This window comes from Apodemus sylvaticus, chromosome 2 (genome assembly GCF_947179515.1).
Source record: "Apodemus sylvaticus chromosome 2, mApoSyl1.1, whole genome shotgun sequence".
Classification (NCBI taxonomy): domain Eukaryota; kingdom Metazoa; phylum Chordata; class Mammalia; order Rodentia; family Muridae; genus Apodemus; species Apodemus sylvaticus.
The window spans coordinates 54,622,059-54,647,558 of record NC_067473.1 but is presented as its reverse complement, the minus strand read 5'-3'; the positions used below and the strand labels follow the sequence as shown (position 1 = coordinate 54,647,558).

The 25,500-nt window shown below is 46.0% G+C and overlaps 1 protein-coding gene across 1 annotated transcript; it reads right to left on the bottom strand.

Annotated features, from left to right (window-relative positions):
- Positions 1-1,943: 1,943 nt before the first annotated feature.
- Positions 1,944-22,604, bottom strand: Cpa4 (carboxypeptidase A4). The gene is made up of 11 exons (XM_052173380.1): positions 22,302-22,604; positions 17,892-17,973; positions 17,141-17,275; positions 15,909-16,004; positions 12,256-12,357; positions 10,966-11,070; positions 10,245-10,355; positions 8,920-9,010; positions 7,371-7,570; positions 6,839-6,923; positions 1,944-2,593 (listed from the first exon to the last, which is right to left on the bottom strand). The coding sequence occupies exons 1-11, from the start codon at positions 22,367-22,369 to the stop codon at positions 2,406-2,408; spliced, it is 1,263 nt and encodes a 420-aa protein (XP_052029340.1). The 5' UTR covers positions 22,370-22,604; the 3' UTR covers positions 1,944-2,405.
- Between the last annotated feature and the right edge of the window lie 2,896 nt (positions 22,605-25,500).

Genomic DNA, 25,500 nt, shown 5'->3' with positions numbered 1-25,500 from the left:
TTTATTCTAGTCACACATACCATTATTGTTATTTTTTCTCTCCTATGTCTCTTCATGCCCTGCTTAAGAAATCCCTGAAGGATCTGAAGGAAAAAAAAATCTCAGTCTGAGGGCAGTGGCCAGAAATGGAGCTAGGTCACAGGTGGGTCACAGAGGCAAGCATTGTGGTGACTACAAAGATGTCACATTTGGAGAAGCTCTTACTACCCAACACAAGTGACCAGCTGGCAGGTGTGTTCTGGTTATAGAAGTAGACATATCATTCTATTATAGCTGGATGCCATTAAAATTTCTAATCATAGACTGTAATTAACTTTCCTTGCTCTGTCGCCTGCTCACTAAGCAACCTTCTGATTATAATTTGGCTGCCCATGTATCTTGCCTACAGGGAGAGGATGTACTGAGAATATACTGTTTAGCCGACGTGAGGATCCAATCCATTAAACAGTTACATGCCATGATGTGAATTAATAAATTCGTATTCTGATTTTATCGTCGGCCTCATCTGGGCTCCGAAGGCGTGAGTCAGCATCCCCGGGTCTAATCAACACGGAAGCTCTGACTATCAAGCTTCTGAGGTAAAAACCAAGGAAGCAGAACCAGCCAGAGTGAAATCACCAAGGTAACATCGCCCCAGAGGCCCCTCGGCCTGATGAAACAGGCTTTCATACTTGCCATGCAATAGGGACAGGGATTAAAATTTACTTTTGACATTATAAAGAGCTGCATATTCAAGACTGCAGCTCTGTTCTAGTCAGGTAAAAGCAAAGAATAAAAGATGATCATGAGACCCATATTGAATATTTACTGGCTTCTGGGGACACACCAGATGCTGCCCAAGTCCTGGGCAGAAGGTTAAGATTTATAGACATGACTGAAACCAGAAAAATAAAGCCCACACAAAAACAAAAACAAAAACCACAACACAAACAGGGTGGTCGGTATATGCTAGAGAGAACAGAAGTGTGTGGCTGATGCTAAAGTTTTGTTCCAGGTAGATACTCAGGGTCCAGGATGCAAAATGGAAGGTGACATTAAACACAGGAGGAAAGAAAGCAGGAGACTGAAACACAGGGCACACCAGAGCTCAGCCGGGGTGTGCTGAGGCCCTGAGATTATCCAGGCTCTGGGGATGATTTAGGACCTGTGGGCTGAGGTCAAAATCTTTGAAGTGAGTTCAAAAGGCAGAGTGGTGGCCAGGCCAACGGGACAGATGGTGCTAATCTACTCTAGCCCTGTATTCTAGCCCCGTTTCCCCATGACCCCTGTGAAAATCACCTACAGTAGAACTAACTGACCCATCGAGGATCCCAGTAGCACCAAATATAAAGAAAAGAGGGAAAATATTTTTTTTATTTACATTGCAAATGATTTCCCTTTTTCTGGGTCCCCACTCCCTGCAAGTCCCATAAGCCCTCTTCCGTCCCCCTATTCTTCCATCCACCCCTTCCCACTTCCCTGTTCTGGAATTCCCTATACTCTTGCACTGAGTCTGGGAAAATATATTTTTAAAAAAATGGGTATTATCTGAACACTAGGCCTTGTAACAGTCAAGAGCTTGACTGTGTACTCAAGCCAACAGAAAATAACTAAGATGAGCCAGGTATGATGATATGCATCTTTAATTCCGTTAATGGATACTGAAGGCAGGGCCAGGCAGCTCTCTGTAAGTCTGAGACTAGCTTGGTCTATATAGCAAGTTCTAGGACAGTCACAGCTACATGAAGAGATTCTGTTTCAATGACGATGATGATGATGACGATGATGATGACGATGACGATGACGATGATGATGAATGGAATGGAATAGGAGGAGTAATCAGGGTAGAAACAGCTATGACTATGCTGGTGGTCTAATAGGATTGGTTCCTCAAAGAAAAGTGTGTTCCTAAGCTGCATACCACTACTGGGGAGACAGGGGGGGGGGGCGGCAGGAGTACAGTTTGACCCCAGGAGCTTCAGGCATGGGCAAAATAGTAAGACCCTGTCTAAAAGAAAAAAGAACATGTCTGAAGGAGAAATTACAGAGTTCTAAAGACAAGCCTTGTCTCCCCCAGCACCTCCCATGGTGCCCTATCCGAGGCTACACAGATACTAGAGAACCATCAAGGTTCTAAAAGCAAGGTAGCCGTAGGCTACCAGGAAGTAGTGACCTTGAACGTAGCCTGCCTAACCAGCCTCACAGGTAGAGAGGTATACCAGAGGCTCTGTAAAGCAGCAGGACCAACCACTACTCGGAGGAAGTGTTCCTCGCATGCTCACTACCAGGATGTGTGTATGACCTCCGTGAAGCAATGCTGAAGTGGAGCAGCTGAGCTCCCCGCCAGCCCAGAAGGCTCCAACCTATCCTTGAAGACGTGATCTTTAACTGTGGTGGCTTAGGGGTAAAGCGTGAGGGTTCTTTGACTAGTAGAGGTGGTCTCGAACATGTTCCATGATGGTCTTCAGCCCTAGCCAGGTCTCCTCCGCCGTGGGGATGATCTGACTGGCTGGCAGGAGGAAGCCGTAGTGCCCAGTGTCTCTCAGCTCAAATGTGAACGCATATTTGATGCCGTTGTCGTATGCCCAGTCGATGCTGCTCCCACTGGCCGGATCTATAAGTCAGAAGAAAACGCCATTGAAGCCTACTTCAAGAATACCTCTAGGTTCCTATGGAAAAGGATGGGAGCTCTGTCTGTCTGGACTTCCTTGGAATCCAGAGTTCTTTCAAAGTCAACAGGTCCCGAGACATGTTCTAAAGGTACATTGGCTCCAGCTCCATCCATATGCCTTAGGCCATCTCATACTGTGGTCTATTCTAAGCCTTGAACTAAGATCTTAAATCCTCATTCCCAAGGCTGGAGAGATGGTTCAGTAGGCAAACTGCTTGCCATTCGAGCTTCAGGAGCAGAGTTCAGATCCCTAGAATCTACATAATGTTGATGAGCCATGGCGGCCCGCTTGTGATTGCAACATTCAGGAGGCAGAGTCCGGGTATCCTTGGAGCAAGTTGTCTAGCCAGGCTAGCCAGATCGGCAAAGAGAGCAGGCTTCAATAAAGTGGGAAGTGATAGAAAAAGACAGTAAATTTCTCTGCATCCATGCTCATATACATGTATAAATACAAATAGCATATTTGGGGAAAACCAGCTGCCACTGATGTAAGGACAGCCAGGAAGCCCGATGAAGAAATGCAACCTCCCGCCAGGAATCAACATTAATTCACCAGGCCCCAGAGCACGCCACCCTGCCAGCCAGCCCTGAGGTCTGCTTGGTGGTGGTCCAGGAATGCGACTTAACTGTGGCCTTCTGCAGCTAAACTCCTTCCCAGAAGATGGTCTTGAATTCCTGACTTACAGAAACAGGGTAAGGAAAGGAATGTTTATCGTTTAAGCTGAGAGGTTTGAGCTTAGTGTTGTTTGTTTTTTTTATTACACACAGCAAGAGATAACTGACACACAGAGGGAAGGAAGGACATTCCTTGGGACTTCCCTTTGCCAGAAGACTTGAAAGCAACAGGACATTATTTTTCTGCTTTTTCCCAAACTGCCAGAGCAGGAACTGGCCTCCAACTGTCACTAATAAAATAATGACAATAGCAGATAGTCTTTTTTTCCCCCAGCATCTGCCATGAACTAATGGTTATATCCAACACTTTACATCCACTGAAATCATAATCTTGAAAATCCAGTGATGCCCATTTCCGTCCTTAGTTTGCAGATGGGAAAGTCCAGGCTCCGCCTGGGTAAAGCAGCTAAGGAAATGCAGACAGACAAGGGGAAAGCTGGAATTTAAGCCTACATCCTTTTAAGAGGTCTATCCAGTCTACTTGAGGTTCATCTGGTGGATTAGCACATCTGATAACTATAAGCGCAGGCCCTTCCTTTCCCTTATTCCTGAGAACCATTTCTCATGGATGTGTGTGTGGCTAGAGATACAGCTTCCATGGAGAGTGCCTGTTCCCAAGGGAAAGGAATGAGCTCTGCCCACTCTCAGAAGTCTTTGTGTAATCCCCCCATAGTCTTTCTACCCTGAGAAAATGTTCCAGCAAGCAAGAAAAGAAAAAAAAAAACCCAATACCTAGGGTGTCCAGTAGTTCTTTACAGGATAAACTCAAGTACTTCATAGCACACTTAAGATACTGGAAGCAGACAGAAACAGAAAGGATACTACTTGGTGTTCAAAGTTGATCAAGTTCATAAACTTTGTTTTGTCTAATTCCTTGCTCAGTGTGCACCTACTTTTGTTTGTATGTATACATATTCATGTAGGATACACGTGTACATGCGTGTGAGATCGCAGGTCAGTCTCGGTGCTGGTTCTCGGTGCTGTCTACCTCACATTTAGAGACAGGGTCTCCCACTGGCCTGGAATCCACCAGCTGGTAAAACCACCTCCGTCCCTCAGCCCTGACCTAATGTGGACGGCATGAGGCCTGGCTTATTTGTATAGGTTTGAGGGATCGAACTTAGGTGCTGATGTTTGCACAGCAAGCGCTTTCGTAACCAAGCTATCTCCCAGATCTTTTGAAACACACACACACACACACACACACACACACACACAATTAACACCATTCCACACATTCTATTTTTCAATTAGTTGAAAAACAGATTGAAGATCATTCCCTATTAGCACATATTGATCCACCTCATTCATTTAAGGGAAGCTTAATACTTCCCTGTATGAATGCGCCAATTGTATTTTTGTCTAGCCCTCTCTTAATAGGAATTCTAGATGCTTACCAGACTTCTGTGGTGATAAATAACATTGCCACAGACATCCTTAAAACCCATGATTTATCCCTAGTCAAATGAGCCCAAGAACTAACTAGCTCAGAAGCCCCTAGTAAATCAGAAGCAGTGAAGAGAAAAGGGATGAACTGCAAGAAGTAGTGGGCTCGAAGGCAGAGCATGCGGCCATGACGGTCTGACAGGAGGAAGGAGCCACAAGACTCTGAAGAGAAGACAAACCAGAAGAAGAGGTGGGTGGTAGGGAACGAACAATTGTATACGTGTGTGTGTGTGTGTGTGTGTGTGTGTGTGTGTGTGTCTGTGTGTGTGTGTGTGTGTGTGTCTGTGTGTGTGTGTGTGTGTGTGTGTGTGTGTGTGTGTGTGTTGGGAGGTGTGCATTGAACTCTCTTTCCTATGTTACATTTAAGAAGGTAAGAAAGTGTGAACTACTTTTGTCTCAAATGGTGACCCAAGAAAAGGCCAAAGCTCAGAGGGACAGAGCACCATGGGTTACTCCAGTCAACCATGGACAGAGCACATGCCAGAGCCCCTGGGTTAGACAGATTTTTAATATACAAAAAACGACCGCTCTTTCAGAAAGCAATGGAGGCCGGGAAGACCTAAAAAGACGGAGAATGTTCTTGAAAGATAGGAAGTTTTATGGCTCTGAGACACTCTTGGGAGAGCCTCCCTTGTGAGAGAGGCATCTGGTGAGTATCTCTTGACTTGACACAGCTCAAGCTGGGGAAAAGAATGTGTTTGATGTACAAGAACAAGGCCATTATTTAAAGTGATGTTTCACCCAAAAGCAGGGACCCTGGTGACCCACAAAGGCCTTTGGGACGACCTCCGCGCAAAGGGTTCCTAGCAAGGCTCCATTAGGTCCTTGCAAGTCTCTCTTAGTCAGTAGTTCACTTCTGACTGATTAAGCAGAGGGTGAAGAGAGTCTCCAGATGCGTCCCCTGAAGAGTCCCCATTTAACAACACTGATAGCAATAAAGTATGAATAATTAATGAATTGTTGCTGCAATTAGCAAGACAAACACCAGCATCATGCTAACTGCTTTATGCTGCTCTGTAGCTACAGGGCCGAGATGAGTATGCCCGGATCTGAGGCAAAGGTCCAGCGGGTACTATGGGGAGGGATGCACTCCCTGATGAAGGGACAGAATTCTACTTCCCATTTCCCATTTAGCCAGAGTTGTGCAGTGTGATGTTTCCCATCCCTTGAAGACAGACTCCCAAAATAAGGTTACTAGCAAGATGTCAACAGAAATCCAGGAAAATGCTCAGATGAGACCAAATGAGGCTGTGGGTGACAGGCTTTGAGGCCAGGTTTGGATTTTGAGACTTGGTAGAGTTTTTTTTTACCGAGATACTAATCCTAGTCAGAGGGTCCCCTTCCTCTAGGTCACTTCTAACACCCATTATCTCTGCCATCCATCTCCCAACACGAAGCTGGGAGTTTCCTTTGGAAAATGGAGAGGAACCTACAGAAACAACTCAAGCAATAAGAACCCAGATCTGGATTCCCAGACACACACACACACCCCAAAGCAGACAGTGGCATGGTTTGTAACCCTGCAAGCATGGCAGCACAGGTCTGTAACTCTCATGCTAGTGAAGCAGAGATAATCAGATCTCTGGTTCCTGCCAGTCAGCCAGTCTAGCCAATCAGTAAGAGACCCAGTCTCAAAAAAATAATGTGGTAAACCACAGAGATTAGACACCCAATGTTGACCTCTAGCTTCTAAGTGCACATACACATATGTGTATGCCCCAGACACACATACATGCAGACAGAAACATGGAGAACACATGGAGGTGAGGCTTTGATAACTTTTTGATAAACTGTGTCAGGAGCCTTAATACAAATGAGGAGTGTATTCTCCAGCCTGACAGGTCCTAACTCATCAAGGGTACATGATAAGCCGCGAGAGGACTGATGACGCTGATGGAGACGGTGCCTACAACAGCCATTTGTCACAAAGTCTTGACATGGATTTCGGTCTGTTACCACTGAGACAATCAGTCAATAACACAGGAAATAAAGCTCCCATCTCTCCTACCCCATCTCAAGATTCCTCCCAAGGTGCCTTCCAAATAACTCACACCCAGTGATACTCACAGACGGTGGTGCAAGTTGGTCCCACTTGGTACTTAGTGCCCGAGAGAGAAGCCAGGGCTTTGGCTGCGCTCCTCGCCACGTCGTCCTGAGAAGGGAGGGTGGAGGCGAACAGAGATCAGTGAGCACTCTGAGGTTCTATGCTCTGCCTGGAAGGGCTTCGTGCAAGCTTTCGGAAAGCCCTGAGAGCTGCTCGCCAACCCCGCAGGAATCTCATTAAGATAGATTACTGAGATATCCTAAGGGAGGGGAACGTCTTGTTCAGGAACAGGACAGAAGGCCAAGTATGAATAGAGAACCAGCACTGGTCTGTATCTGGCCATGAGTTGGTTAGGGGAGAGCTTCTTCAGCCCACAGAGTTTATTTTTGTCCCTTGTAGGTCGGATGGCACAAATCAAAGGGCAGAGAGGCACTGGTCAGCGCCCTTCATGGTGCTCGGGCTCCCATACTTGACCTCTACAGCTATAGATCAGCCACCCTGGCTGTGCCAAAGCCAAAGCAGGCTGGGGCCGGGAAGAAGGCCTCCATCACTTACCAGCTCCTCAGCATCCGGGGCCTTCTTGACTGAGTACCCATAGGGATACATCAGCAGCTGTGAGTAGCTATGCAGGTCAATGAAGCATTTGAAGTTCCCATGCTTTTGAATAAAATCCACCACCGATTTCACCTCCACTTCAGAATTGGGGTGGGAGCCATGGTACACTTCAGAGCAAGGGTTGTCACTGGCCCCCTCTCCTGTGGAGGGGCAACAAGTAACCCACGGGTCAAGAAGACAGAAATGAGCAACCCTCAACACAAGTGGGCAGGCATCTGTCAGAGGCCCCCAGGAATCCTCTCATTGCAGGTACAGATTCTGGGGGGACAGGGAGGGAGTTAGGGGTTTGTTGCAAGTGAGGGGGAGAAGTATTGAGGCTTTTTTAAGTGGATAGAGTTGACCTCATATTGTGCTAATAGCAGTTGTCATAAATAATTAATGTCACACTCAAGAACAAGTTGTAATTAATAAGTGTTCTTGATAATTAATATGAATACCAATAAATAATGAAAATGACTCCATTTATTGTGGTGTCAACTTATTCTCTTGGTTCAGGTCTTAGTGGCCAACTGCTGCCAAAATAATCTATTGTTGTGGTCTTGATTATTTAACAGGTATATAGATGGATTGCTTTCTGAATTGTTAACAGTAAAACATGCCTTGGTATGTGAATTTGTACGTGTGTGTGTGTGTGTGTGTGGTGTGTGTGTGTGTATGTGTGTGTATTAGTAGGAAAGAACCACTAGATTTAAAAGTGGAAGATGAGTTTATTTGGTAATTTTTATCAGTCATGCAATATTAAGATTATCTCTTGAGCTTCAAGAGTAAAAATCTCTTCAATGGGCAAGAAGAAGAGGACACACGGACAGTAGTTGGTTCTTCTGTGCGGATGGTTTTCAAACAGCTGGAACTCAGAACCCAGGTCACCTGATTCACACTCACCTCCCATGACTGCTAACTGCTGATTCACACTAGCACAAGGGCAGCTGCCGGGATTTACACTTTTGCTACAGGCTCTTGCCTATTAGAGCAACAGTACTAACTGCTCTCCTTTGATTTGACATCAGGAACCCAGGTTCTACCCAGCTACAGCTTGAACAGGCAAAGCTGCAATGGCCAGGAAGGGCCTTGGATTAAAGCATCTAAGATGAGAGTGATTTAAAAAAAAAAAAATAGTGTAGGGGCTGAGCGGGCAGCTCAATAGCAGAGTACTTGCCTAGAATGCATAAGGAAGGACTCACAACAATAAATAAATTAAATAAATAAATATTTCAAATTAACATAATCACAATCACAATGCAAAGACTGTCTGGCCCGCTGTTTTCTCAGGAGGACAGGGATTACTGGCTCATTCCCTTTCAAAGTTACAACAATAAGACTTAAAAAACAAAATAGAACACAGAGACACAGAGAGACTAAGGCATGTCCTCGAGTCAGTCAGCGAATGGAAAAACAAAACCAGTATGCAAACAGGCTCCCGTCCCACACTGCTGGCCGGTCGAAAGGTTCATCCAGTGCTGGTGGGATCTGAAGCCATCCCCCCACCTACCTGCAAAACTAGCATTCCAGTTTCTATTTGGATCAACTCCAATACAGCGGCTTCCCGGGTTCCGGGACCGAGTCTTCCTCCATAATCGGTTCTAAAAAGTCACCAAGGGTATGTCAAGATACAGTGAAGAGTTTCTCTAGGTGCAAAGACCACAACAAATGGGCTGAGCTGTGTATGACCCTCACTTGGGGGTGCTGGGGGTGATGGGGAACCCATACAGCTAGACTCCAGTCTTTACTATCTGGGCAGTCTGATTTTACCCCTCACAGGAGATGACGCATCCTTCTTGCTTTAAAAAGGGATTTTGAGTCAGGCGTGGTGACACATACCTTTAATCACAACACTTGAGAGGCAGAGGCAGGAAGATCTCTGAGTTTGAAGCCAACCTGCTCTGCATAGTTCCAAGCCAGCCAAAAATACAGACATAGTAAGGTGTGGTCTCAAAAAAAAGTGACACCCCCAAAGTGCCCTAATGAGATGGGAACTTTCTATACAAGAACCAAGCTGGTCCCATCTGAATGCCTTGACTAATTACTGGCTCAGAAGTCAAAGCAATGTCCACTGCAAACCACCCACGCCACAGACACGCATGGTGCTGATTGTTGTCTAAGACAGTCACCTGAATTCAATCACACTCTCAACTGGGGAATAAGGGAACAAATTAAATCGTACAACAAAGAAGCCATCAGCCAGACGCAGACTGTGAGACATTATACAGGAAATTACTTAGTTTCTCCAACAAATGAATGACATTTTAAAAGGATGTGTTTGGGGTGCTTCTGAATGAATAAAGACGGCTGCGACCAGCCACAGGTGCAGTGCACAGACCTTATTAGATTCTGGCTTCGACAGATTGACTCCTAGGAGACAGTCTTAAAATAATGGGGAGCGTTAGAGGATATTAAAGAACTTCCATTAGTTTTCAAAGGTGACAGTGGTGTACTGGGTTTGGGTTTTTTATATTATTATCACCATCAGCTAGAGATGCATACTAAGGTTGTTGTAGATGGAATAACATGATGTCTGGGATTTGCTTTATAATATGTCAAGAAAATAAATTGTGTCGGAGAGAGAAAGATGAATAGAAGATAGGTGAAATGCTGAAAATCGTTCAAGACCCACAATAAAGAGTTCCTTAGACTATTTGCTCTGAAAATAATAATACATCTCCTGGTGGTTCTCCGCTCGGAGGATAACCAGCAAAGAAAACTCCCTAGGGAGCTTCTAACATGCCTGTTGGTGGAAACGGTCTCCAGGGGCACCAGCGAAATATGGAGTCCACTTGGGGAATTCAGTCCAGGCCCTGGCCATTCAGAATTACTCACTTGGCTCTGTGTGAACACATATCCATCAGGATTGGCCACGGGCAACAAGAAAATATCCACTTTCTTCAAGATGGAGGTGACGGCTGGGTCCTTTTGATAATCAGTCGCGATCTAAGCAGAGACAGTGTGCTTGTCAGCTACAACATGGTGGGCTAGGTCTGTAGGTCTAACCAGGTATTTCCCTGAGATATCCAGGATCCCACCCCCAAGATGGTCTTCACTCTCAGAAGCCCCCTTGGGATCCCTGAAAAGCCCTCTAAGACTCTCAAAGCCCGGGGACAGTATTGTATGACAATATCAACTACAAGTAGTTGAGAGAGGGGTGTGGCTTTGTTCGCGCCTTCCATAGACGCTACCCTTCCCTCCCAGCACTGCCTCAAAACTGTTTCTTGAAAGATCTTGGGGGCAATCTGATAACCCTGAAGACTCATGGGGCTCAGAATCGTGTGAAGGCAAAACACATGTGAATTTGGTGCTGAGTCTCCGATCCCTTTTGCAGGGCCCACGGTGACTCCGCCTCTCAGGCCCACTTTTGAAGCACATTAGCTTGCTCACTAACACAGTTACCCAACCACTGTTTACTTCTCCTATCTGCAAAGGTCCCAGCCTACCAGGTCTGTGGTGAGCATCTTGCACCTCACCCTGGGGCCCAGCTACATGGGATGCTGCAGTCCCCACCCCAGGCCCACCAGAATCCTTGACAAATTCCAGGTGACGTGACCTTCCTCGCTGTCCAGATGGCTGTGGCCTGTGAGATCCACTCGCGGGCATGGATGCCTGCATTCAGCCAAATGGCTGGCCGCTTCTTGCCTCCTCCTGTGCTGAACTGCAGAGGGAAAGGGGGCCAAAAATGACCTGCCAGTTCACGTCTCTCCTCACCTCTTCTCTCCCCAGTCCGCTCCTATTCATTTAATTCATTTAAGATAATTCAGAGACCAAATGTTCCTAAGGGCACCATCTATTTATCGCGCTTATCCGTGACCGGGGAGCTTAATTGGCTGGCTGAAGCTCTGGGCAGCCCAAACCTCTCCAGCTTTGGGGAGAAAATGGGAAGGAGAAACAATTGGTATTGTGGGTCAGAATGCTAGTGTGATTAGAAATAATAGTGTGTCTCTTGAAAGTTCTCAAATGGTTTCCCAACAGAGAGACACAAGGGTACGTGAACCAGACTGTTCTTCTCATGTAATAAATGGATTCGGTTTTAAATTACGAAGGAGAGGGCTTCACTATAGCTCTTTGTAAATGGCAGTAATGAATTCCGCTTCCTGCCTCCGCCATAGCGTTTGGGGCTCCATGGGTCAGAGCATGGTGCTAATGAAGCCAGGGTCTCTATCAGATGGGCAAATAATCTAAATGTAATTATTTTAAAGGAAGCAGCTCAGCGGTATGGCTCCCCTTCTGCCCATTATTTGCTGTAAACCTGGCTTCTATGGAGCTAAGGGTCTGGCAAATCTAGTTTTTCTGCCCAAATTCCTTTCTCTGTATTCAGCCGGATTACTTGTGTAATTTGTGTCCCTGTCATAGCTCTGCCTCCTTTGCCAGGACAGACTTGAATGTATTAGAAATAGCTGGAAATTGGGCTCCATGCAGCCAACAAGCCCAGGATGGGCTTTAAAATTACATCTCCCTCAATGCAATTCTATTCCAAGGAGAGGCCCTAAAAACAGAACAGAGTTCATATCCTGTCCTAAACTGCTAGGTGGGACGGAAGGCAGACAGTGGGCCTCTGGGAGTCTTAAGGAATACTAACAGCCTCTCTTTTGCCTTCCAATCAAACCGTAGAATGGGATGTGCTATTTCTAACAGCCCCACAGTAGATGAAAGCAGGGGATTCAATCAATCAAAATATCTGATGAAGCAAAGATGACTCGAAGCTACAAACCCGGTTCTTCCCCAGAACCATTGGCTCTAAAAAACCTGCCTACATTAGTAGTCCAAGGGCTGAGTCCTGGAAACTCAGATCCAGAAATTTGTGTATCATCAGGATACTTGGAAGGGCCTTGGGCCTCACCTTTAGAACATACATGGGACGTTTCTCAAATGTCTCCCCGATCTTCACTCTGCTCGCCAGGTGAGGAAAGTCTGTGGCAATACTATCCATCTCGTGGTAAATCTGAAGGGTGAAAGCAAACCGAAGACATTTTTTTTTTTTTTAAGTTTTGAGATAGGGTGTTCCTATGTAGTACATACTGGTCTTGAACTTGGAATCTTCCTACCTCACTTTTCCAAAAGCTAGGATAGCAGGCGTGTGCTACTGTACCCAACCCAGTGATATTTTAACACTCTGTTCCAGAGTGTTCCAACACTCTGTTGGGTATCTGTGAACCTTATCTTATCAGTGTTAAGTTTCTTCTGAGATGCTGACCTTGGAGTTGGCCACACTGTCAGCATCAACTGTGTGAACAGCTTCAATTGTGTGCAAATTATAGTCCACTTGAGTAAAGCAGAGAGACTAAAACATATTACTCGGAAGTGTGATTCTTTGGCTTGTTTTGGGATTTGGTTTTTGGATACAGGGTTTCTCTGTATAGTCTTGCCTGTCCTAGAACTCACTATGTAGACCATGCTGGCCTCCAGCTCACAGAGATCTGCCTGCCTCTGCCTCCTGCATCCTGGGCTTAAAGGCATGGGCCACTACTGACCAACATCAACATATGATTCTTTGCATTCTCTTGGACTGGATCATCAGGATAGGTCTGTTTACCAAGGCTCTGGACAGCAGGGTTTGCCAAATCGTCTTCCACAAGCAAACAAAACACAACAAAAAAACATCCACAGTGTGTGTGTATCTCCACACAATCAATACAAATAGATTGTGTAGAATATAAAATAAGAAAAGAAGCCGTATGTGGTAGTACCTTTAATCCCAGCCCTTGAGAGGGAAAGACAGTTGGATCTCTGAGTTTAAGGCCAACCTGGTCTACAGAGTGAATTCCAGGATAGCCAGGGTTATATAGAGAAACCATGTCTCCAAAAACCACACCCTCCAATATATATATATAGTTCCATTAATCAATGCAAAAAGAGTGCTAGGAATATGGCTCAGTAAATTAAATGTTTGCCATTCGAGACAATCTGAACCTAGATCCTCAGCTAGTAGCTGCATAGAAAGTTGGGTATGGTGGTTTCCACCTGTAACTCTAGTGATGGGGAGCAGAGATGGGAGATGGGAAGGTCCCTGAGGCTCACTGGTTCCTTGAGAGCCCCTGTCTCAAAAAAAGAATCAGTAAATTAAGTGGAGAGTGGCAGAAGAATAGATGGTTGCTTAACACACAAAGAGCTTGGAAGGTTGGGTGTGTAACTCAGTAGAACACTACTGAGCATTCATGAACTATTGTGTTCAGTCCCCAGGACCCTGTAGTACACACCTACACTGTGTGTGTACAGTGTAACCCCAGCACTCAGAAGGTAGGGGTAGAAGGACCATGGGTTCCAGGTCATCCTCAACTACATGGGGAGTTGGAGGCCGTGCTAAGATACTACAAAATAAAGGGGAAGGGACCTCTTGGAAACTCCCCCAACCCATGGACTCTACAGACCGAAGATAAACGGAGTAGATACCTTGGGCCATGAGAAAAAGAAAGTAACCTACAAAAAGTTAAAACAAGTTGGGCACGGTGGAACCCGCCATTAATCCCAGCACTCAGGAGGCAGAAGCAAGTCTAACCTGGTCTACATAGCAAGTTCCAGAACAACCATAGTGAGACCTGCTAAGGAAGGAAGGAAGGAAAGAAGGAAGAGAGAGGGGGGGGAAGAAGAAGAAGAAGAAGAAGAAGAAGAAGAAGAAGAAGAAGAAGAAGAAGAAGAAGAAGAAGAAGAAGAAGAAGAAGAAAAGAAAAGAAAGAAAGAAGAAAGGAAGAAAGAAGAAAGAAGAAAGAAAGAAAAGAGAAAAGGAAATAGAAGGAAAAGAAAGGAGAGGAGAGAAAAGAAGAGAAGAGAAGAGAAGAGAAAAGAAAAAAAAGAAAAGAAAAGAAGAAGAAAAAAAAGAAAGCCAGCTAACCAGCCAGGCTGGGGCCATTGATTGGCAAGTGAGAGCACTTGCTCCCAAGCCTGACAACACAAGTTCTGAGTTTGATTCCTGGCACCCATATGGTGAGAGGAGAAAATTAATTGTCCTCTTGATTTCTACATGGCACATGCACATCTACACACAGATAGATGATAGATAGATAGAGATAGATAGATAGATAGATAGATAGATAGATAGATAGATAGATAGATAGATTGATGGATACTTTGGAAACCTCCAAGCTGTACCCCGATGTGGGATGCAAATTCACATGCCAGCCATCATCACACAAAGGACCTGAAATCAGAAGCCCTGGCAGAAACACTGGAGATCTAAAAAGCCTGCGTGGTCATGGGATACAAGCTATTTAATGCTGGTTTTAGGAAGAACCCCAAATAAGCTGACCAGGAGAGAGAGAGAGAGAGAGAGAGAGAGAGAGAGAGAGAGAGAGAGAGAGAGAGCACAGCAACAGGCCTCTGGAAGGCAAAGCTAGCTGGGGGTCACACTCCACTCCAGGGAAGCATCCAAGTCAGTGAGAACAGAAGCCAGCGGATGAGAAAGTGAGAGAGACAGCTGGTAAGGTAAGTGGATGGCCCCTCTTGGTCCCCGGGTGACATTTGTAACTGGTTAGCTCAGCTCGGGAGAGCCCCCACATTAAAGAGGCTCATGTTATGGGTTTGATCCCTGTGTGGGCCCAGTTCTGCCTTCGTCCGTGGCCCGAGACTGAACTGAACTCCTAAGTTTACCCAGCTGTTTTGCAGATGTATGTCATTGGTCACAAGAGGGATCAAGGGCCAGTGCAGCTGGAGGGGAACACAGTAAGCAAAGCTCCTGACAATCATGGGAAAGAAGCAGAGATAGTCGGCTGGCCTTTGAACTAATCCCTCCTCCAGAAGAAAAACAACTTCAAGTATACGTCTCTGGAAAAAAATTCTGCCAGGAACACGATGTTTGCACGTAAAGAACAGCATGTGTCAAGGTAGAGGAGGGAGAAGAGCCGTTTAGATTCGGGAGGGAGGTCCCAAGCTAGTAGAGTCTGCAAACTAACGAAAGAGACGCTTGGGACATAAGAGACTTGCATCGTGAGCGAGGCTGTTCCGTTCTGTGGTCCCTTCTGATTTCTCAAGTTCCAGTATCATATGAAATGATTCAGCTCCAAGTTTTTCATTTCAAGTTTGGCCTACCTTGAAAGCCATCTGTATAAAGTGGTTTCTAACCCCACACACCACCAAATTGCATTGTGGAACAAATATACATTATGAGGAGTCATGATAAATGAGTGGAAATATTTGGTTAACCTTGGAAATAACCGCCTGTCTGCTTGCCTGGAGTAGATGGCATTTTATTCTGTGCTAGGGATTCTGATGGGGGAGAAGGCTGAATTACAAGGCCTGGAAATGCTGCCACTATATTCTGGTTTGCTTGAGAAGGTTGCTGGGGCGGGGTTTTTTACAGGGAAACTGAAACGCAGCTGTGCTTCTCAGGCACTTGGATGTTGGTGGGAGCTAAGCAACCAGTGAAGAGGGAATTAGAGTAGACATGTTTTAGCTCCTCTGTGAAGTGGTACTGAGCTGAGGGGAGATGTGAGGAGAGAGGTTCCCAGATTCAGGAAGCAGAGAATGATGTCGGCTTTAAGCCTGCTTGGAAACACTCACAGCCTCCAGAGAATGGTAAGATCCGTAGTTGAAGTCTCCACTCCGCTCTCTCCCTTCATTGTGCTGCATCTCTTCATCTTCGTTATCTAAGAGGGCCTTAAAAAAAAAAAACAAGCAGACATAGCAACATGATGAAGGGACCCCTGGAGATCTAACTCATCTGGTCAGATGGGCTAGCCAAGATGGCGGCAACCTCAGCATAAGAAGCAACACAAATGTCCAAGGTCTAAAGGGGACTAGAGCTCTTAAATGACAGATGCCAAAAATTACAATTCAGGAGAATGTAAGTCCATGCCGCCCATGTCTAAAATGTCTTTCATCTCGACTACATAGCATTGTAGTGCTACTTATGTTCAAGGAGTTTATATTAATTCTGTAGGGTAGTTTCTATACTATGGAATCTCTATACATTTCTGGAATATGAAAACCTCTGGACATCGGCTTGCATCTGGTACCCAGTGCTTCTGAAACACACAGCTTGGGAAAGCATCGAGAAACAAAGAAATTCTTATAACCACTCATACTTTGAAGGTTCCTGGCAGATGTCTGTGGCATGTGAGGATGATTAATAAGCTCACAGCTGCTCACACCATCAGGAAAATCCTGGGCCAAATCACCAATTAGTCCAGAACCCACCTCGGTGAAGGAGAGAGCATGAGCCAGAGACACTGTCCTGCTGTTCAGTACAGGTTGGTAGGGCTGGATGGCAACGTTCCCTCAGCTGGGAGCTGTTGATGAAAGTCCCCCTTTCTCAAAAGACACCTCTCCTGATTAGTTAGTTCCCAGTAGCCTACACAGACACTCTTGCCTTCTAGCTTCAAATACCAAAAGGGGCGATGAGTGATTGGCTGCTGAAAAATCTATGATGTGCCAACTACCGTTCTATGCATTATACAGTTAATGGAGGCCTTGCCTTGATAAATAGTAAAAAGTATTTACTATCATTATCACCATTTAAGCGGTAATGAAATGAAGGCTCGTGGAGGCAAACACCTGCCTAAGGACACACACTGGTGATTGGCAAGGTCAAGACTCACACAGGTCCGTGAAGCCACCTATCGGTACCACACTCTGCCTGAGGCAGGTCAGTATACTCTGCCTCCATCTGTCTTCGTTTCTTTACCTGGGAGCTGAAAAGGTTGACACCAGACATTGTGAAATCTCCCAGGCAAGTATCTCTGACTAATACCTTAATCTCAGGCAAGACTAGTAGGAGTCCCTGGCCTACCCACCTGTAGGTCCTCAATTGTCACGGAGTAGTCTAAACCCTGGGACTTCAGGAAGGACTTGAATGGCAACAAGCTAAAAGAAGGGACGAGAATATCCACAGGCCGGTCAAAAGTGGAGGGAGATTTCCAGACATTGAGCTGAGGAGAGCAGAGACACAATCAAGTTAAAAGACAGTTGGGGCCAAATACGAGAAGAGCTCATGTTCTTTAGCAGCGCCGTCAAAAGCCAGGATGATCCCTGAGTCCTGCCCAAGGACAAACATCATCCATTTCACAAACATAGCTGGTCACATCTGCCCAGCAATCAGTACCTGGCAAAGTTCAAGAAACAGCGAGGAGCCCGCAGCTCAGGCCTCCCATCTCACAGAGCTGCAGAACTGAGCACTGGCGGCCTTTTCCCCTGCGTGCCCTCTCGCTCGTGCGAATGGCATGGTGACTAAGACTCCATTATAAACAGAAAACTTGCAGGGATAAAAAGAAGTACAAGTACAGAGAAATCCTGTCTCGAAAAAAACAAAAAAAGAAAGAAAGAAAGAAAGAAGGAAGGAAGGAAGGAAGGAAGGAAGGAAGGAAGGAAGGAAGGAAGGAAGGAAGAAAGAAAGAAAGAAAGAAAGAAAGAAAGAAAGAAAGAAAGAAAGAAAGAAAGAAAGAAAGAAAGAAAGAAAGAAAGAAAGAAAGAAAGAAAGAAAGAAGTACAACAATCTGTTCCCCCTCAAACTCAGAACATGCAGAGGACCACCTTAGAACCACGTACCTTAAAGTGGTCCGAATTCACTAGCTCGGTCAGTTTTCTGATTTCGTCTCCATTTCTGACATTAATCCTAAAAACTTGGTCCCTGGAGAAGGGGAGGGAGACGATAATGGTGAGCTTTCTGCTGGCAAGCAGACCTCCAAGCCACCATCCCAGACAGAGCCGGGTCGGATGAGAGGAAATGGTCTAGTCTTTGGTTACAATGTATAGCCATTAAAAACAAGACTGTGGCAAAGATGAAAAAGTGCTTCTGCATAACTTTGAGGGATGTTAAGTAAAAGTGCAGGACACATAACTGTACGTACTCCATGATTCCAGTATGGAGAAAGCAGATGGTCTGGAAGCAACACAGACAACGGAGAGAAAGTAGTTGCTGCCAGCGCTCGTTTGAGTCGTGGGATTATAGATGGCTTTACTTTTCTTTCCCCTCTTGTATCTGTTTTCTGTAATGTGGTCATATTACTTTATAATGAAAAACATACATTTTTGCAGAAAGGAATGTCCCTGAGTTAGGCTCCAGGCTAACTCAAGACATAAAGAAACACTTCTTCACTGTCAAATGTGAGGGCTGCAACCCTGACGGAACTTTCCTGCTGGGAAGAGCTGAGAACTTTTGGAAACAGACCCTCTTATCCTGGGAAAGCCAGCATGAGCGTGCTAGCTATTCTTCCCAGCCCCGCGTGTGTGCTTTACTGTGTAACTGAATGCGGACTATGGTACGAGTCTCTACCTGAGACTCCTGGCTGCGCACCGGGACCTGAGGGCACCCGGAAGAGGCCTGCCATCTGCAAACCCCTTTTGCCGTTTGTCCTGCACTGTTTTGCATCTATCTTTCAGCTTCTGCAGCGTTGGCGGGGGAAGAGGCCCTCGAGTCCTGCGTGGGTGGGAGAAGGCTGTGTCTGAAAAGCCTTCTTTGAGCTCTCCGCTCACTCAGAGAACCGGTGGAGCCATTAAGCGTTGCTAGGTGACGGCCCAAAAGAATCGGCACTCGACTCTGTCACGTGCGTCATCCCTTTGACGTGAGTGAATGCCTGAGGAGCTGCTGGAGAAGGATGTGGGCTGAAGGACCTGTTGACAGAGTAAATGGCTCTGTCACAGGGAACTAAATGTGAGGCTCACGTGGAGGCTCCTCACCAGAAAACCGGTTCAATCCGGATGGACTTCCACAGTTTCACTTGGTTCTAGAAAGTTCTGAGAAAACCTAGGCCAGGCCCAAATAGACAAGTCCCACTGCCCAGAGTCTTCTCAGCACAGGTGGCTGGACTGGACAGGATCCTAGGGCCCTGGGAGCGCATCCTTTCTCTTTAGCCCTCCCACTAGACCAGTTTGACGAATGCATGCTCTATAACCACCTGCCCCTAACACTCCAAAAAAGTGGGTGTCTTTAGGACGAACATGCTGGGTCCAGAGAGACAGAAAGTTTAACTGTTAAGAGCATGGACTGCCTTTGCAAAGGACCCAGTTAGGTTCTCACTGGCTCACAACTGCTTGTGACTCCAGTTCCAGGGGATCCAATGCCTCTAGCCAACTTGGGCACACACATACACACACACACACACACACACACACACACACATTAGTTTTTCAATGAACATGCTAGAAAGATTGACATTATAAGTGGAAAAAAAAATCAGGCCTTTGCAAAATAATGCTGGCTAGAGGAGTCCCAGAGAGGGAGTGGGGATGGAGAAGGAACAGGACAGGAGGACTGATAAAGACCCTGGAATATGAGGAGCAGGTGACACCTTCACCCATGCTACCAAGTCTGTGTGTGCCTGTCCCTTTCTCCAACATGGCTCTGTCACAATGGGACACAGTGACTTCACTGGCCCTGGAAAGGGTGAAGGTCACAGTCCATTCTATCTTGTCCTTGTCAGCCAAGCTGCACAGTGTTCAGGAAGAGGCAAAGCAGATCTGGTGTGGAGCAGAGCACCTTGTCATCCCCGCCCCCAACCTCTGCACACCTTCTTGGGTGAAGCTCCCCTGGAATCTCAGTTCTGCTCCAAGCTATTGCCCTTGTGGGCCTTTGCACATGGTGCTCCCTCTGCTTGCAATCCCAGGCCCAGGCAGTCTCCCACCTAATCTTCAAGACAAGCTCACGTCACTCATAAGACTTCCCCTAACAAAGCCCAACACAATAGCACTAAAAGGGGCTGCGATGGTAGAGTAGGGTCTACCATTAGTTATTATTGTGAACACTAGCATCGTGGTGTCTAAAAGCAGAGTGGGTGCCATACAAGGGGAAAACTTCCTCTTGCCTTCATTGACCTTATCTCTTCTTGGAAAATATCTTCTCCAGCTCATGGCCATGCAGATGGTTGAGGAACACACCCCATCTGTCCTAGCTGAAATGCCATTCAAAGATCTTGACCTTGAGCTCTTTCTGGAGATAGGAAATTGTCCTGGGTGAAGGGAAGGAGCAGCTGGGATTTGCAGGTGCTTGTCTGCTCCTCCTGCTCTGAATGGTTATTTTAACAACTCTTCTGGCTCTCTGCCAGTGCTCCAAGACTGACTTTAACATCATGATTGGTGACGTCTGTTCACTCATCCTCACACCTGCCCCATACTCAGGACAATCAATAATTGCTTTGATGACTAAGCTTCTCTCCCTCCTCCTAGTACCAGGAAGACAGCCAAGTGGTCAGTTCTTTATGCCACTCACCACATTCCTGTCCAGGCTTAGCAGCTATGACTGATAGCATTGAGAGACGTCCTGAGAAACCCTGGGATGCTTGTTAGCTACCACTGATATTACAACCAGTTCTGCAACTGCTTCCTGTTCTCCGCCCACCCAGCACCTCCATGTATCCTGACTGTTGCCTCATCCTTAAGACATATGAAGACTAAGGCAGACGATACCAGCAGAACAAGAGAGACCAGGGAACTAGGGGAACAAGTTGCAAGGGCATGAGATGGAATGGTGAGAAAATACCACCAGCCTTGTGTCCGTTAGCCAGTCTCCAGCCTGGCTTCCCAACCATGCAGAGGCCAGAGACCAGGTCCCCTGTACCCTCTACAGTCACTGACCTGGGTAACCAGGGCATGGATCCCTGCAAAGACTCTTCAACCTTTACTGAGTTGCCCGATATTAGGCTTGGAGATGGCATTGCACTGTTCATTAAAACCATCAGTAATCAGCTCCATCACACAGCCCTTTGAATGAGCAGGTCCCACAGCAAATACTCTGGGACCCAGCCCCACTGTCTCAGCGAGAGTGCCCACTGTATCATTAGCGAGGCCTGCATCCTGACAAATAAAGATTTTCAGCCACATGGAGAGCTTGCAATGGGAGCCCGACAGCTCCATGCGTCAGCCCACACAGCAGCAAGTGTAGTTATGACACACCTACCGCTGAGCTGCCTGCGGAAGAAAAATCTTCCTCCCTGGCCACCTGCTACGCCAACCCCCTCCAAGCTATTTGGCAGCGGAGACAGGTATGAACCATCCTCCCCATAAAAATGACTCCATCTCGTGTAAGTAATTGCTTCAATAAACAATCCTCGAGTCCCTCTAACCAGACAACACAGTAGAGAATAAACTCGCATATACAGGTAGACTGGTGAGATAGAGGATCCCATTTGATTGACTCCTGTTACAGAAAAAGGGGGGCTGGAGCATTGCCTTCAGCATCCGTGCTTACCAGTTGAGTAGCTCTGGGCAGGTGCCTTAACCTTTTTAAGGCTGCGTTTTCTCATGTTTAAATTAAGGAAAATAGCACCCTTGCCTGACAGAGCTGTTACATGATCCACAAGAGGAGGCATGTGAAAGCTCTTTGCAAAAGGCAAAATCTTACAGTGATGGGTTATTGTATTACAGTCTTCTGTGGTACCAGAGCATTCCTGTCATCTCCCCCGCCTCCCTGACTTCCCGTCCCTCACCAGCTCCATGGTGTCTGTGTGGAGCAGGTGGAACCTACGCACACACACCCGCACGCAGTCCCGGGGTACAGTCCCACAGCTGTAGCTGGGCAAGGCCTGTCGGATCTCCTTGTTCAAAGCCTGTGGAATGCACCAGCTATACACAGGTTTCTCCACAGAGAGAGACTGTCTGCCCCCCAGAGCCTGAAAACCCAGCAATTCCCTTTAAACCTGGCAGAAACTGACAAAGTCTTTCTGACCATTCTTCCTAATTAATGGTGTAGGAAATAATCTAGACCTGACCTTAGAAAGAAGAAGAAAGAAGATGCAGAATTAGCCGAGGATTAAGGAGCTGGGGAGGGGCCTGTGGAAACCACTAGCTTTGATATCACAGGAGAAATCAGATTTCAGAGAGAAGTGGCTGGTCTGGGACAGTGGGGACAGAGGTGGTGTCAAAGCCCAGCCCTTCCCCTAAGCCACCTGAAGTATAATCACGCCATTTGACTCCCAAGTTGGTGAAATAACTAAATGATAATAAAGATCAAAAAGAACTCACCCAAAGAATTTGTCTCGGCCGCAGATGCCTGCCCCAATAAGGGCCCCAAAGAACAATAACCACTTCATATCTCAAGGGCGTCAGTCACACACTGACTGAGTCAAGCAGTATTTATAAGGAACCCGAGGCGGACTCATACGGCTCTCCAGCACCCTTCCAGCTCTGACAAGGCAGCACCAGCCAAGACCTCCTCCATTCCTGTCCAGTGATGAAGGCCCAGCCTTTCCATTTGCAAGGCAGGAACTTGCTCCGCAGGCTAGGAACAACCTACCCAGCATGCCTCGGTGCTCATCACTTGGCATCTGAGTGGTGTGTGTGTGTGTGTGTGTGTGTGTGTGTGTGTGTGTGTGTGTGGTTTTTTTGCTTTTGTTTGGATTTTTTTTTTTTTTTGCTTTGGTTTTTTTTGTTTGTTTGCTTGTTTGTTTTGATTGTTTGATTTTTGAGTAAAGGGGAAGATCCCACACTGCTGGGTGGAATTCATAGATAGAGCCAGATTGTAAACCTGAGATGAAGTTACCACTAAAGTAATAAAACCTTTTTTAAAAGTGAAGACTATGAAGCAACCTAAGCCAACTCCAGGACTGCACACTTGAGACCCAACCAGAGAATTCAGCAAAGCAGATCATAAAGAGGAGAACGGGTGACCTCCTTTGCCGGTCTAAGGCCTGGTTCCTTAGGATTCCATTACGAGAAATATGGGTGGTGAACAACAGTACAGAAAGGATGTGTTATTCTGAATAAATTAAGTTTTCCTTGAGATCTGAACGACAAAGAAGGCTTAATGATACTTGTTTTGTATTTATGTTTTAAATTTTATTATTTTTATGTGTATTTTTGTGTGCTTATTTGAGTTTATAAATACTCCGTGTACATGCAGGTAACTTTGAAGGTCAGAAGAGAGCATCAGATTCTATCAGGTCCCCTAGCACCTGAGATCCAGGCAGTTCTGAGCCATCATATGTGTGCTGGGAATCAAACCTGAGTCCTCTGCAACAGCATGCACAGTCTTAACCTCTAAGCCATCTGCCCAGTCCCGAGTTTTCTATTTATTTTTGGTTTTGACAGATGAGTTATTTTGTATCCCAGGTTAGCCTTGAACTCATAATCTTCTTGCTTCAACATCCCTGGAATAACAGGCCTGAGCCTCTAAGCCCAGCTCTCTTACTTTCTTTTTTTTTCCTTATCTTTTTTGTTTTGTTTTGTTTTGGTTTGGTTTGGTTTTGGTTTTTTAAGCATGGTCTTTCTGTAGTATTGGCAGTTCTGGAACTCACTATGTAGACCAGTCTGGCTTCAAACTCACAGAGAGCCCTCTGCCTTTGCCTCTCGAGTATTTAAGGTGTGTGCCACCATCAGCTCCCTCCCTCCCACTCTTCCACACCTGCTGAAGGGCAGGTACACAGCACCGAGGATCATGGCTGGGAGTGTTGAAATCTATTCTGACACTTGTTAAAACATTGAGAAAGACTTTACTAAAGAGCATTGTCAGGGAGCTCATGACTACAGTAGTAGGAGGCTTAGTTTAGTCTCCAGGCCAAATGCAACCAGGACAGCAGGATGAGGGGATGCGAAGATAGAAAATTACTAAGAGGGAGTGCCAAGGGAGGGGGTAATTACTAAGCTGCCCTAAGAGGAATTGTGCTAGAGGCAGGTCAAGGACTTATCATCAATAGTGAAGAATGAGAAATTAACAATATCTTTATAGCTTGGGTAGTATGACTTGTCATGTCTTTGCTAATACTGGTTCTGGCAGTATTTAATAAATAAATTTAATAAATTTAATAAATTAAATAAATAAATAAATAAATAAGGCATTGGGGCCCAAGAGGCAGTCTCCATCAGCTGTGGCAGAACTGTGCTCCCTGTCTTCTTGGCCTGTCCCAGAGTTCCGTGTCCTCCCAACACTTACCCTGGACCTCCATGCCTGCTCTGTCCACCACAGAGGCAGAGCTCCAGTTCATACAAGACAGACCACATCCTTAAAGGTAATAGTAAGAAAAACAGAGACTAGAGTCAACTGGAGGAATGACAGAAAGTTCCCAGAATTCTAGATGTTGAAAACTATTTTCCACTGTCTTCCAAGGAACACCATCAATCAATCAATCAATCAATCAATAACAAACAAATCAATAAGTCTAAACCGCCAACTGAGGTGAAGGTCTAAAGAGAATCTGTGTGCAAGCTGAGAGACAAACTCAACGTGTCGAGTTGAGAAGCAACAAGACCAAAGGATACGCAGGAGTCAGACGCCTGGCACTTTGTTGTTGATAGTGTCGAATGCTCGAAGGAACTTAAGGAGGAAATGCCAACTCTAAAATGCTGCACTGTTTAAAATAAAGGGGCTCAGTCTATGCCTGAAATCCCAGCATTTGACGTGTGAGACGGGAGTATCACCTGGGCTGCTTAGTGAGACCCTAGCTAAACACACACACACACACACACACACACACACACGAAGGATTAAGGCTTGTTACTAAATTGATAAGCCTTGGAAATATTATGCTATGTGAAATAAGTCCCACACAGAGTGAGGCATGCTATGGCATTTTGGTTCTGATGCACCTCAACAGCAAAATTCAGGGTACAATAATGCTTCTAAGAGGCCAGAGGGAGAAGGCAATGGTGATTTACCAGTTTGTGAGTGAGTACGTATTTCAGTTTGAGATGATATGAAAGGGTTCTGGAGATGGATATTGTTGATGGAGGCCTAGCATAGTGAGCACACTTAATGCTGTCCAGTTATACCCTTAAAAATAATCAAGAGGGGCCTAGGCAGTGATGGTGTACACCTTTGATCCCAGCACTTGGGAGGCAGAGGCTGGCCAATCTCTAAGAGTTCAAGGCCAGCCTAGACTACAGAATGAGTTCCAGGACAGCCTAGGCTATATAGAGAAACCTGTCCAGAAGGAGGAAGAGGAGGAATCATCATCATCATCATCATCATCATCATCATCATCAAGGGGCCAGGCAAGTTAGCTTACACCTTTAATCTCAGCACTCGGAAGGCAGAAGCAGGCAGATCTCTGTGAATCTGAGCCAGCCTGGTTTACATAGAAAGGCCTTGTCTCAAAAAAAAAAAAAAAAAAAAAAAAAAAAAAACGAGATCAAGGGACAACTCTCCCGAGAGGGCCCACACCACACTTTGGTCTCTCTTATTTTCTGGGACTTTTCTTTGAGAAGCTTATACCAAACTCTTGGGTTT

Bases quoted from the DNA above. Each gene is read 5' to 3' on its own strand.
- Cpa4 (XM_052173380.1), bottom strand. From the start codon at position 22,369: ATGAAGTGGTTATTGTTCTTTGGGGCCCTTATTGGGGCAGGCATCTGC. The intron at 17,276-17,891 runs GTACGTGGTTCT...TGCTCTCCTCAG, and splicing joins TGAATTCGGACCACTTTAAG to CTCAATGTCTGGAAATCTCC. The intron at 6,924-7,370 runs GTAAGTGATGGA...CTCCCTTCTCAG, and splicing joins CCCCGGATGCTGAGGAGCTG to GACGACGTGGCGAGGAGCGC.